The 14,625-nt window shown below is 44.5% G+C and overlaps 1 protein-coding gene across 2 annotated transcripts in view; it reads right to left on the bottom strand.

Annotated features, from left to right (window-relative positions):
* Positions 1–13,136, bottom strand: part of strn (striatin, calmodulin binding protein) — an 81,767-nt gene extending 68,631 nt beyond the window's left edge. For both annotated transcript variants that reach the window (XM_030047493.1, XM_030048116.1), the window contains exon 1: positions 12,774–13,136. In XM_030047493.1, coding sequence (XP_029903353.1) covers positions 12,774–12,995 — 222 coding nt within the window. In that variant the 5' untranslated portion in view covers positions 12,996–13,136. The remainder of the gene's footprint in view (positions 1–12,773) is intronic.
* Between the last annotated feature and the right edge of the window lie 1,489 nt (positions 13,137–14,625).

Below are 14,625 nucleotides of genomic sequence, written 5' to 3'. Positions count from 1 at the left end.
TTGCCTGTGTTTTGCCGCAATGCATTTTGATTTGAATTGAAAATTCCTGGTGGTGTTATTGTGTTGTTTGGATTGGTTGGCTTTGGGTTCTGTTCTTTTATGGGTTCAAAAAAAGGGGTTTTATTTCTTTTCCTCATTTTTTTTTTGGACCTTATGTATGGGGACGACCTGAAAAAAAAAAAAAATACTGACTCACACCCTGATAAAGTATTGTTAGGCGCTGACCTAACTGGCACCCCAAAACACAGTCGTACCATTACAAGGTGACTTAGTGTTTGTTTTAAATACTTGAAGGCCTAAATACTTGTATGTTCAACAGATTTTAATAAAGGCTTAATAAAGGAGTGTATGTTGAAGTAAATGGGATTTTTTTTCTTTTCTTTTTTCCTTTTTGTATTGAAGTGGGTATCGTCAATCGTGGCAGTTCACTGGTACTGGTATCGACTGCTGAATTTCTGGTATCGTGACAACCCAAGCGCCGACTACACACAAAGGCTGCTGTTTCATGTTAAAAGCTTTCCACCAGCTGGGAGGCTTTTATTGTGAAGCCGCCACAGGAAACACTACATGGAGTCTTAAAGAAGCAGCTGCAGCGTTTGGGGCTATTCTGAGGCCGGTGTGAGTGTCTGTACTGTAAACCCGAGGTGACGTTAGCGCCTCACACTCTGCTGTCATTTTAATGATTTTAATGATCGCAGCTGTTTTGGACGATGCGTTCATATTCGTCGGAAAATCAGAAATCCTTGCTCTGTGCAGCTCTGGGACGTACAGCCAACGAGGCCATTTCTCTAAATGACAAACTGAGGGAGAATGGGAACTTCTTTAAGGTGATAACGCTTGTTTATTGTTAACAACAGAGCCCAATAATCCAAGAGAGATTACCACAGCTTATTTGACACAGATTGTATTTTACATGATTTGGGTTTATCCTGGTGTTCAATAAAGCCATCATGTCCAGCTGATTAAAAAACTCTCACCTCACTGCAGTTACAGTGTGCAGCTGGATTATCGGTATCATCTGTATCATCTGTCTATAATCTGTCAGTATGATGGGAATAAACCAGTACAAAACACAAGGCATTGTGGGTAGAAGGAGATGGATGCAGTTCCTCGTGTTTGGAGAGTCTGAAGCCACATAGGAAAAAGCTTCCATTATCACTGCTGTGTGTGTGTGTGTGTGTGTGTGTGTGTGTGTGTGTGTGTGTGTGTGTGTGTGTGAAAGAAAGTTACAGAGATGTGACACTCACCACAGTGTGACAGTTTTATGTATGTGTGTGTGTGTTCATATGTGTTTATGTGTGTGTGCTGTGTACGTGTAATAGTTCTGAATAGTGTGTAACATATGTGTATACGGGTGTGTGTGTGTGTGTGTGAGTGTGTGTGTGTATGTTCATGTGTTTATGTGTGTGTGCTGTGTATGTGTAATAGCACTGAGTAGTGTGTGACATATATGTATAGGTGTGTGTGTGTGTGTGTGTGTGTGTGTGTGTGTGTGTGTGTGTGTGTAAGCCAACGAGAGAGCATCATCATTTTCCCTCCTCACTTCACACTCACTGTTGCACTGCTGTGCGTGTGTGTGTGTGTGTGTGTGTGAGCTAGAGCCTAATTCTCACATCTCTCCTCACACTCTTCTTTATGCTGTAGTGACTGCTGCGTGCGTGTGTGTGTGTGTGTGTGTGTGTGTGTGTGTGTGTGTGTGTGTGTGTGTGTGTGCTGAGCGTGGAGAGAGAGTGTGTGTTGTGTTTTGCATGACAGTCGGCCGTGAGGGAAAATCACTCGTTTCTCGTAACGTTTCTATTTTATGTAAATTTGAAAACCGATTGTTCTGCTTATCAAAACAAAACTGAACACAGATCAGTTTATTAGTTCATTCGATTTTTTTTTTCCAGACGGTCTCCAATCAGCTGGCAGCATCACGGCCTGCTTTCTGATTGGCTCTCGTCTGCCAATCAAATCTCCGGGCCTCAAAAATCCAAACGTTCTGATTGAACGTTCAGCTTCACCGTCCACTGGAAAACATCTGGCAGAACATCTGGCAGAACATCTGGCAGAACATCTGGCAGAACATCTGGCAGAACATCTGGCAGAAAATGTGTTCAGTTACTCTGAAGTCCTTAAAATAGTTACATTACTTATTACATTTTACAAACACAGTAACTAACTGGTGATCTGCAACCCGTCACATTCAAAAGTTTCCTTCCCGACAATATTCGTGCCATAAAAATCCATTCTCTGATTTTGAAGTAATTAAGTGACAACAAAAAAAAATTATGGAAATGAAGGGGTAATCGATTAGTAATAACGGGGGACTTACTGAGGTAGATAAAGTGTGATAACAACGTAACTATCTAACAAGAGCCCTGCAGTTTTTACCCTGTAATGTTTCTGCTGTATCACAACAGGAATAACAACTCACTCACTGAGTCCCACATTATTTCAGCTGTCAGGTTCAATTTGGCTCAACTGTAATGACCCAAAACTACAAGACAGTTACACTGTGACCTGCAGGTGCTAAGATCAGGTCTGACTGACTGACTGACTGACTGACTGACTGACTGACTGACTGACTGACTGACTGACTGACTGACTGATTGATAGACACTAGAGCTGATCTTTACAGGTTACTGAAACCAATGTATTTCGTCTCCTGGTGCGTTCACGTGAATCGATCAGGCCTGTTTTTGTTCTGTCCTCAGGTTCTGTTTTGTCCTCAGGTTCTGTTCTGTCTTCAGGTTCTGTTTTGTCCTCAGGTTCTGTTCTGTCCTCAGGTTCTGTCCTGTCCTCAGGTGCTGTTCTGTCCTCAGGTTCTGTCCTGTCCTCAGGTTCTGTTGAGACCTCAGGTTCTGTTGTGTCCTCAGGTTCTGTCCTGTCCTCAGGTTCTGTCCTGTCGTCAGGTTCTGTCCTGTCCTCAGGTTCTGTCGTGTCCTCAGGTTCTGTCGTGTCCTCAGGTTCTGTTCTGTCCTCAGGTTCTGTCCTGTCGTCAGGTTCTGTTTTGTCCTCAGGTTCTGTCCTGTCCTCAGGTTCTGTCCTGTCCTCAGGTTCTGTTTTGTCCTCAGGGTCTGTCCTGTCCTCAGGTTCTGTTGAGACCTCAGGTTCTGTTGTGTCCTCAGGTTCTGTTGTGTCCTCAGGTTCTGTCCTGTCCTCAGGTTCTGTGTTGTCTTCAGGTTCTGTCCTGTCCTCAGGTTCTGTCCTGTCCTCAGGTTCTGTTTTGTTCTGTCCTCAGGTTCTGTCCTGTCCTCAGGTTCTGTCCTGTCCTCAGGTTCTGTTTTGTTCTGTCCTCAGGTTCTGTCCTGTCCTCAGGTTCTGTTCTGTCCTCAGGTTCTGTTTTGTTCTGTCCTCAGGTTCTGTTCTGTCCTCAGGTTCTGTTCTGTCCTCAGGTTCTGTTTTGTTCTGTCCTCAGGTTCTGTTCTGTCCTCAGGTTCTGTTTTGTCCTCAGGTTCTGTTGTGTCCTCAGGTTCTGTTCTGTCCTCAGGTTCTGTTTTGTCCTCAGGTTCTGTTGTGTCCTCAGGTTCTGTCCTGTCCTCAGGTTCTGTCCTGTCCTCAGGTTCTGTTTTGTTCTGTCCTCAGGTTCTGTCCTGTCCTCAGGTTCTGTTCTGTCCTCAGGTTCTGTTTTGTTCTGTCCTCAGGTTCTGTCCTGTCTTCAGGTTCTGTTTTGTCCTCAGGTTCTGTTTTGTCCTCAGGTTCTGTCCTGTCCTCAGGTTCTGTTCTGTCCTCAGGTTCTGTCGTGTCCTCAGGTTCTGTCCTGTCCTCAGGTTCTATTCTGTCCTCAGGTTCTGTCTTCAGGTTCTGTCGTGTCCTCAGGTTCTGTCCTGTCCTCAGGTTCTATTCTGTCCTCAGGTTCTGTCTTCAGGTTCTGTTCTGTCTTCAGGTTCTGTTCTGTCCTCAGTATGAACCAGCCGTCCCCGGCTCTGCGGGGCTGAAACAGGAAGCAGGTCAGCGGTCGGACTGAATCAATCACAGTCTGAGGGTCTGACACACATCTGACTGACTGCACACACACACACACACACACACACACACACACAGACCCACACACACACACACACACACACAGACCCACACAGACCCACACACACACACACACACACACAGACCCACACAGACCCACACACACACACACACACACACACACAGACCCACGAGGCCTCGGGGTGTGGCTGCTGGTCCTTCTGTGTGCCGATGTCAGATGAATTACTGCTGGACTGTTTTTCTTCTTCTATGGTTGTGGTTGTGCAGCTTCTCAGCCTGAAGGCCCTCAGGATCATGAAGCCTGAGGAAGGTTAGCTTCTCCAGCAGGGGTGAGGGGTCGGGCTCTGCAGGGGACAGCAGGCAGGTGTGTGTGTATGTGTGTGTGTGGGAGGGGACGGGGTTGCCATGACAACAGTGTGTACTTCTGTTGTGCCACGCCCACCATCGATGATGCAACAATTCCACTGGAGAAACTGGTGGAAAGGCAGGCCGGCTCCTCGGTTTGCACCCTGCCTCCAAGAACCTTCAACACAAAGAGTCGGAGAACCACAACTTTTGAGGTGTGCGGCATGGCGGCATGGCCCGGCCGGGCGGACCGGACCGGGCCGGGCACACAGTGTGTTTCACCGGGCCTCCTGCCAGCTCTCTCCCCTGGCAGCACTGAGGCGTGGCACAGGGCGGCTCTGACCCCACCCTGAAAAACAAGCAGGTGTGCATGCCTTTCCTCATAAAGACAGAAGAAGAAAGACAAAACAGAGAGAGAGAGAGAGAGAGAGAGAGAGAGAGAGAGAGAGAGAGAGAGAGAGAGAGAGAGACAGAGAGAGACAGACAGAGAGAGAGACAGACAGAGAGAGAGACAGACAGAGAGAGAGAGAGACAGACAGAGAGACAGACAGACAGACAGAGACAGAGAGAGAGAGAGAGCTAACGGTCGGAGGACGACAGGACGGTTGCATAAGACTGTGTGTGTGTGTGTGTGTGTGTGTGTGTGTGTGTGTGTGTGTGTGTGTGTGTGTGTTTTGTTGTCTTCCTCATGCATGTCAGCTCACACACACTCTGCAGTGGCCCGGACCTGCAGGAGTCACACACCACGCAAACCTGCACAGCAAATGTGTGTGTGTGTGTGTGTGTGTGTGTGTGTGTGTGTGGTTTCTACAGTTCGTATACTGTGTCAGCATCTGAGGAGAAATACACACAGGGGAATGCATTCTGATACGAGCACACACACACACACACACACACACACACACACACACACAGAGACATCTGTAGGACAGTTCATTCATCCATACAAAGTGGCTTTGCTGCAGCCGTGCCCCCATTTTAATAACAACAATAACAATAATAACAACAATAATGATAAACTGTATCTGTCAATAGAAGGAAAGCAGCTCCAGGCTTTAAAACAGCGAGCGCTTCCCCTGCTGTCGTCCCGCCATATTTTGAAATTGGACTCGTCACAACACAACTCAGAGCATCAGAGACGCCTGGACATTTCCGAGGCAGATGGATTCTACGTGATTTATGTTGGAACCAGGCGGCGTCTTGGTCTCCAGCGGGACGTCCGCTTCGTTTCATTAAAAAAGAAAAGAGCTGCTGCACCTACACATGTCAGGAGGGTGTTGTTCCTCCTGAGTTCAGATCTCCAGCTCAACATGACAGGAGCTGCAGAGCCTCCCCGACCAGTTTTGGATGAAAAAGCGCCGAGTCAAAGTTTTTTTGTTTTGCTTCTTTTCTTCTTCTTTTTTTTTTTTTTTAAATTTGCATATGAGGCTATCAAACGAGCCAATGGGCAAACAACGCTGCAACCTGGAGCCAATAGAGTGGTGAAGTCCCGCCCCTTCTGGTGGGCCCCCATGGGACCTTTCAGAGCAAAAAAAATGAATGGTGTTCAATGGACAGAAAATAATTATTTTCTGGTCCCCCCGTCGTTATGCCTTGGATTACACAAATGTTGTTTATCGGCTTAAATAACAAATTTTCATGTCAAGAGTTTGACCGTTTATTGCGCCTTTGTTCAGTTAAATGCTGTTGAGAAAACACAATTAGAAAGACGACATGCTGTGTCGCGTATGTGACGTCACGTCATCGCCGTTTCCCTCCATCCAGATTCAAGTCAAGATGCCGGTGTGTTTTGTTCCCGATTGTCCGCGTCTCCGAGGGCCGACGGAGCGCCGGGCCGGGCGGGAGGGCGAGCGGACCCCGCCGCCGGGCGGAAAAACTCACAACCTCAAAAACTCAGAACCTCAAAAACTCAGCGCAGAGCAGAGAAATGGCCATGTCTGATGTAGGGATGGCGAAAATGGACATTTTCTTGGTCGACCACCGGGCCTCATTAATCGGTTTATTCCGGTTAACCGAGAATATTATTTTACTGTCTGTAAACCATAAAAGAATACCCGCAACAAATAGAAGCCAGCAGCGCTAGCACCGACGCCATTGCCTTGCCCCGGACGCATACCGCTACATCCGCGACAAACATAAGCTTGGCTCGTTTCTCCCGTAGATATCTATAATATCTATAATATAATTATAATATACTATAATATAATTATTATCGATATCTATGGTTTCTCCGGTCTGTCTCTACCGAGCTGAGCTCTGTGCGTAATGACGTCATCGAAACCCGGCAGAGCGTCCCGTCGCCATGTTTACCGTATTAAACTGTATGTAAGCGCAAGAGCAACTTCTCCGCCTTCAGGAGCAGTTGGAATTTTTCGATCGATAAAACCTTACGGTAGTTACGGTATTTACAATCTGACATGCGCATTTCTGTCAGCGACGACACGTTCGGACCAGAGTGCCTGTAGAGAGAGAGGCGACAACTCCGTTCACTCCAACGGTTCCGTTTTTTCACAGCAATGGCGGCGTAAGGAGACCCTCTCTCTACAGGCACTCCAGTTCGGGCTTAAAGGGTTTTTAACTGACAAGATTATTCGGTTAAAGTTCAAACGGTCAACAACCGGTCAAACGGCCACCGGTTAGCATCCCTAGTCTGATGCCGGCTTCCAGTGTGGCTGGTGACGTATATCATTCACACCGAGAGCAGCGAAGAGTTGTAGTTCACAAAGCGGGCTCACACAAAACCTAGCATTATTAATATTCTTCGCGCTAAATTGTAGTCTTCTTTGCGTGAAAAATGATCTTTAAATATCACAAACAACATATGTGAAATCCATGGCACAATTCAAACGGGACCAGAAAATCATTTTTATCTACCCATTGGATCGCATTCATAATTTTTTGCTTTTGAGGACCCGTGTACCAGAAGTGGGTGGGCGGGACTTCACCACTCTATAACGGGGCTAACACACCAAACCTGGAGGAGCACGTTAAGGAACGACACCCCAAAATCTACACACACGTTTAAAAATCACTTTTTCATTCAATGTGTTTGTTGTTATTAAACATTATTTGCTGAAGCTGACCGGCCCGAAACGCTGGAAAAATACCTTCCACAGGTAAAACAGAGTGAGACGATGCTGTGACTGACAACACAGTCACTCTATATTCAGTTATTAATACACTAATAGACATAGTGACTTCAAACGTATAAAATAAGGCAGTCAGTATCTTATTCTTGAGTTATCTTATTATTGCTGTGTCTTTATTGTTTTAAACCGTTCCATATTGTTTTTTATATTTATTCAGTATTTTATTTTTTTATTTATTTATTTTTTTTTATTTTTTTTATTAACCATATTTTATGAGCGTGCATCTGTCTCCTTGTCCTTTCACTTCTTATTTTATGCTTATTTCTCAATCAAGATGTAAAGCACCTTGAATATCATGCACTTGTTTGAAAGGTGCTATATAAATAAAATTTGATTGATTGATTGATTGATAGTTAAATAACTTTTGTTTTAAGCCTAATTTAATGTGAGGGAAAAAATCTTTGTGCCTGAACAGTGTTTTTTTTTTCCTCTTCTCTACTCCCACATGAAATCCATTTTTATGCCCCTTAATATGTTCAATATTAATTTTTTTTTTCAGTCAGTTTAAGCCATGAGTCATTTTATTTATTCAACACATTTAAATGCAACAAAACGTGGTTCAACGTGCTGCACAACTGCAGACAAATAAAAACGATGGAACAAAAAACTAATTAAGACGCTGAACTAAAGTTAAAAACAAGTTCAGCCACAAAATCAAACGGGGCCATTAGAGCTAATTAAGTCATTTAATACTGAACACAGTCAAAACTCTGTGTCTGATCCAGAGAGGGAAAAAAAAATATGATAACTGAGATTTGAAAAGTGGAAGTGAGTTTGCTGACCGGATCTCGATCCAACCTGTGTACACTGTGTGTGTGTGTGTGTGTGTGTGTGTGTTGCCTGTGCAGTGAGAACAGAGGAACCATAAACACAAAAAGGTATGGAATGTGAACTATGTGTTGCAGCAGGACAGCCGGGCTCTGCCCTGTTTGCACACGCAGCAAGGTGTGCTAAATCCTCACACACACACACACACACACACACACACACACACACACACACACCTCCTGGGAAATATCATTTAATTAGGGAGGAAAATGAGCTGGGACAGAGAGATAAGAGCATGAGAATCGGTCGCTGCTGCAGAGATCTGTGATGTAGGGCTGAGCGATAAATCCATTAACTGGAATTCATGATTTAAATCGATGCAAAACAAAAAAACAAACAAAAAAAAAAACAACAACGATTGCTGAATCGTAAAAGACTACACTTGTCATAATGTGTGGAAATGAAGCTGCCGAGCACTCAGTCAGACAGGCTCGCCGACACAGACTGAGCATGCCCAGAAACACCAGTCACATGATCACAACCGCAAAGATTCCCATCAGTCAGTCGAGGTTTGTGGAAAAACAAGAAAAGTCTAGAGTGAAATCGTCAATCATGAATAATTTGAAAAAAAAAAAAAAAGAGAGATTGTATTTTTTTAAATGCAGGTTTTACAGAAACAAGATGCATCACAACATCCATCAATATGGACAAAAACGAACAGCAGGACGTATCCAAACCCAACACGGAGGATTTGGTTTGCATCCTGTCAGTTTTCCTGTCAGCAGGATGGAAACAAAACCTCATCAAGATTTTAACGAAATGCCCAAAAATAACCTGAACTGCTGCTGGTTAGATTTTACTGGTGATCCAGATGATCAGGTGATATCCAAAATGTAAAAGTCACGATACTGTCCCGTTAAAATACTGCGATACTCCAAATTACTTCCCTCATGCACAATTTAATAAACACAACATTTTAATTTTATTCTATTTTTTTTTCCAAAATCTCCTCAATTAAATGCTTTATTTATGTTTTTTTTTCAAGGACATGTCAATGAGTTTCAATGAAAGTCATCTTGGAACGATTCAAACTGGACAAACAGCTCCAAACTGTGTGAAACTGACTGAATTACATGTCGTTTGTGCGTTTTAAAGCGTCCTATTTATTTGTTAAAAATAAATAAATGAATAAAATTACAACACTTGGTTGGTTTTTGACCCGTTCGGGCTTCCATACACACGACACTGCAGAACGGCTGAAACATGAGCAACGCGAGCTGAGGAGAACATCTGGATACGTGGCTTCAGACAAACTTTGGGATTCTCCAGACTTTCATTAATATTTCCAAGACATTTCAACAGTTTTTTTTTTTTTTTGTTTGTTTTTTTAATTTTCCAGGTGTTTCCATTACTGAAAAGCTTTTCCATACTGCATTTCCAGGTTTTCCAGGATGCACAGGAAACGTGGGTCACAGGACTTTTGTAACTTTTGTAACCCACAGATAAACATACAACATACATACATACAAGCTGAAATGGGAGATATGAGGTTTTTTTCTGCTGTAACCGACCCTCTAGGGCTGGGACGATATGTTTAAATGGCAATCCCATAATATCACGACACTTGGGTTCTGATTCAATATGTATTGTGATTCTTAAATATTGCAATTCTACAACTATTGCAATACAATATTGTGATTTATTTCAGATCTTATTTTTCCGAGTTCTCCTCTAGTTTGTGTCTGTAAAGTCTGATGAGGCTGTGATTCTCCTAGAGGTCACTAGAGGTCATTTTCTCCAGCGACGTCCAGTGTGACAAAATGCTCTGCCTGCAGTGAAATGGCTGCTATGGGGGCCAACATCATCACACAGGAATCAAATGTGGCTCCTTGAATCCACAAGAGTCTCAGCTTTCCAGTCAAAGCCAACTGATGCAGCTCCAAGACTGTTTAGGCCCCAGTCTGCACACACACACCATTTTACAACAGGCCACAAGAACACATGTGGACTGCAGGCTTTGGGGCCCAAACTGCATGGGATTAGCAGAAGGTGGGCGTGTCTGCAAAGGGGAGAGAACCCATTTTCATTCACACAGCTGGAGGTCAGAGGTCAAGGCACCAACTTGACCATCACCATGCTGGATTTTCACCTCACCAAAATTTTGCCTGATCTTGGAAAAATGTTGCCCCCCCTGCCGGCTCCTTGCTGACCCTCCTTTCAGGTCAGTGAGGCTGCAGAGGCTCAGGTGCATATTGTATGTTTTTACTTTCACTTTTTACAATTTTGTGTTGTCTGATGTTTATAAGATGACCGACGGCAGCAAGCCACCACCTTTCCCTCTCACAGTTCACGGCTGCTGAATGTGATGTGTTGCCTGTCCTGTCTGTAGTTCAGCACTTTCCTCTCTCTCTCTCTCTCTGTGCTGCAGAGGATTACCTTGACGGAGGAGCGACACGACGACGCCACTTCAGCTTTTATACACTAATGACACGCAGTCTGTCTGTCTGTGGTGCGTTCCACTGACAGCGGCAGAACGAATTGATCTCACAGCTGAAATTGGTTTCCAGGAGGAACGCCGTCTGAGCCGACCGCCCCGCGCCGTCCTCGTCGGCTCCCAGCTCAATGGGAAGGAAAATTAAAAAGCCAAACGTGTGCTGAGCGTACACTATCTGTTCTGTGGACCTGAACTCCTGACTGCTCCTCAGCGCCGACTCACCGCGTCCCATCAGCCCCCCCAGGAAGACGCACCCTGATTGGTGAGAGGCTTGTAAAGGTAAATGATGCACAAATGCCACATACAGCCACACATCATTAATCCAGCCGCACAGGAAGACATTCCCTTTATGGATGCACTGTCATCACAGCACAGGTCAGCTGCTAGCTGCTACTTATGTAATATGGAGGAGCAGAGCCAGAGAGAGAGGCAGAGACAAACAGAGAGTCATTTTATCTTGGAAAAGGCGGGCAAGCACTCAAAACATTGAAGATGCACACGGATCACAACCACTGATGGTCATCAAATAATAAAGTAAAAGCTTGCCGCATGGTTAAATATTCTGCAAAGTCTGGGATCAACACACTGCTCTGACTTGTCAGCTCTTACAAAGCCACTATTTCAGATTCCCCTGACTGAAAATCACTATAATTCATCAGACAGTGTATCAGTGGTGCTCAATAACAGCCTTATAATGGCTTTATTCATTTAATGTACATTACAGTATTCCTGTGGCAACATCATTTTTCTGTGGTATTTTTTAGTTCTTTTAGTTAGTCTCCTGGATAAAAAGGTGCATCTGTCATGCACCTCTCCTCATTCCCAGGGACTCAGCTGGCAGACCGAGCCAGGCCTGAACCAGCCAAACCAGCTCCCGTCCTGCTCAAACAGAGACGAGCTGGAAACAAAAGGAAAGACGCGGTGGTCTCAGGTAGCTCACAGTCTGACAACACCGAAATGAAAAGTTGGGCTCGGCGCTCAGCTCTGCTAAAAAACAAGGGACCAAACATTTGGTTATAGTGCGCAGCTCAACCTGGTTACGCACGACAGGGAAACGTCACGACAATGCGTCCGTTATCGGACAGCAGGCAGCCAGATATCCAGTGTCGGACACGTTCCACTGTGACGTGTAACTCCCGTTTTCCTCGCCAAAATCCGGGCGACATAAGTCATGTGTCCCTGTTAGTGCTTCAGTCCAAACAGCACTGAGGTCAACAGATTGTTCTAAAAAAAAAAATCCGCAAAAACATTTTCTAGTATGTCCGATAATGGGTTTAGGGTTTCCACTTCAATGTTTCCTGCGCTGCATAGGTGACCGTACATCAACACGACAAACACGCGAAACCGCATGCACAGAAACAGACTGACACACTGCTATAAAACCACCTTGTAACTGAGTGTATCAGTGGTGTGTTTGGGGTTAGTGTGACACATTTAATGGGGTTTACGAGGAAGTGCAGCATGGCAGCGCTGCAATCTCAGCGGCGCTAGCGAGCAGGCAGCCGCTCACTCGACTGAGGAAAACGTCACACGGAGCTTCATCCAGAAATCAGGTAATTTGATGTGGCCTTGCTTCATGGCGACAGTACACACCTCATGAGACATTACTCAACACATTTTCCGGGACAATGACAACACGCTCTTTCGTTCGGCATGACAATAATCTCTTATGTAGTTCGTATTTCAATAATATTTCAACTTTCATAACTGCTTTGCCCGCTGCTGCTGCCAACATGGCTCACTTAAATATGCCGCAGAAAACAGCGTGAACCACCGATGTAAGTTGATATTATATATTAGCTGAGACTTATTCAATGGATTCTACGGGCGCCGAAAAAAAAGCTGGTTCATATTGAGTTAAAATATATCTTTAGACAGACTTGACTGGGTTTAGACATTTGCCGAAAATCAACGAAACATTAAATGCACAGTTGCTTGAACGGACCTCGGCTTGCCGCTAACGCTCCCCCCCCCCCCCCCGAGCCAGACAGCTAACAAGCCGAGCTGTGTCCGACAATGGAACCTGAGCGCTGTTCGGGTCTGTTTACCTGCAGCTCGGCTCGCTCGACCTCCCACTGCGCCCTCTCCACCTCGAAGCGAGCCCACTCATGCTGGAGGAAGTGTAAAATCCCCGGGATGCTGTACTGAGCCCTGGCCGCCTCTCCGCCGCCCAGGTCGCCGGGCTGCGGGGCTTTATTCCCACCGCCGGGCAAGCCCGAGTTGTTGTTGTTGTTGTTGAAGAAGACACCGGGGCCCGCCTGCTCGTCCATGGCCGGGCCGGAGCGACGTGGCTTCGGGTCGGTTCGGTGCTCTGTTCCGCCTCAGAAATACCTCGCAAACACGCAAATATAGTCCATCTACAACCCTGTGCGCTGGGCAGGAAAACTCATGTCTGTAGCAGCTGTCAAGTGACGAGCCCGCACTGTCAAGCGCGCCACGATACACACCACAGTCACACTTCCTGTACTGACTTTCACAATAAAATCCGTCTTGGCGCTTGTGTGTGTGCGTACAATTTACCACTTAAACTAAAGAATGAACTTGAAGTTGAATCTTGAATCTTTAATAAATAATAAATAATAAATAAAACGCACTCAATTTGTTGCCCCCCCTTCATTGTATTTTATTTTATTTATTTAGTTACTGCCCCATCGATTGCCTATAGTGCCTCAGCCTCTGGTCTTCATTTTACTATTTTACTTCATTGTATTTTATTTATTTTACTATTTATTCACTTATTTATCTTACTGCACTTCGTAGTCTGTTTTTAATGTGGTTTTACTGTCTTTATTGTGTTGTGTGTGGCTGTTTTTTCTGCTGCTATGGCACTGTAATAAAGTTTATATCTATCTATCTATCTATCTATCTATCTATCTATCTATCTATCTGTCTATCTATCTATCTATCTATCTATCTATCTTTATCAGCATATAGCTCCATAAACATGTAGCCTCCATTTCAACGTATTACACAAAGAAGTACTTTTACACGTTTATATTAATTAAACCACTTACAAGCAGCTCCACCGTGCTGGTGAAGGTCCATTTTAAAATGCACAGCACAAATGTGGCAGAAATGTTTTTACAGACTTAAACGGCGCGGCCTCCAGCACCATAACATTAAGACAAACTATTATTTTTAAAGGTAAAGTCATGAATTTCCGGTGCTGGACTGGCTAACGCTAGCTAGCTTGAGGAGGCTGAGTCATGACGTCCGGACCTAACTCCCACCCACCGCCGGAGACTCTCTCACACGATTGGCTGATCAGCTGAACGGCACAGGGAATCAGCCAATTAGAGACGAGTGTGGGTTGCGGCTACTCATTACTACGCCTCGTCAGACTCAGGCGTGTGCAGATCGTGATAATGTGCGTTTACGTTGTGTTATGTTATGTTATGTTATGTTATGTTATGTTATGAGCTCTGTCAAAATTATATTATTATTGCCATATATGCATAACAGTGTTGTGGTTTTTTGGGTTTCCTTTTAAAAGGAAACCCAAAGACCCATCTTTTTAATGTTTTATTATTATTATTATTATTATTATTATTTTTGAATAATGTTTTTGTCTTACATTCTCAGTTTATTATTATTATTATTTATTTATTTTTTTTTAGTGAATGTACCATCAGTAGTACTGCTACTCAGTTTAGTTGTACCTTGTGCAATGACTTTACAGGAATCCTGACTCTTGAATTATAAAATATGGCAACCTCTGAGCGCCTTGGACACACTTTAACTCCTATTAGATTATTATAGGAATATTTTAGCCTAAGGATATACCTACTTAGTAGTCTAATAATTAGAGGAATCCCGAAGCCCTGCCCTCTTTGTGAATATTTATGCAGATTATTAATCAGACTACAGATTTCCCGCAGACCCACCTGCAGCCCGGTCACA

The sequence above is a fragment of the Myripristis murdjan genome, chromosome 1 (genome assembly GCF_902150065.1).
Source record: "Myripristis murdjan chromosome 1, fMyrMur1.1, whole genome shotgun sequence".
NCBI classification, from domain to species: Eukaryota; Metazoa; Chordata; class Actinopteri; order Holocentriformes; family Holocentridae; genus Myripristis; species Myripristis murdjan.
The sequence above is the reverse complement of the archived record's forward strand: the minus strand, read 5'-3'. Positions and strand labels throughout refer to the sequence as shown.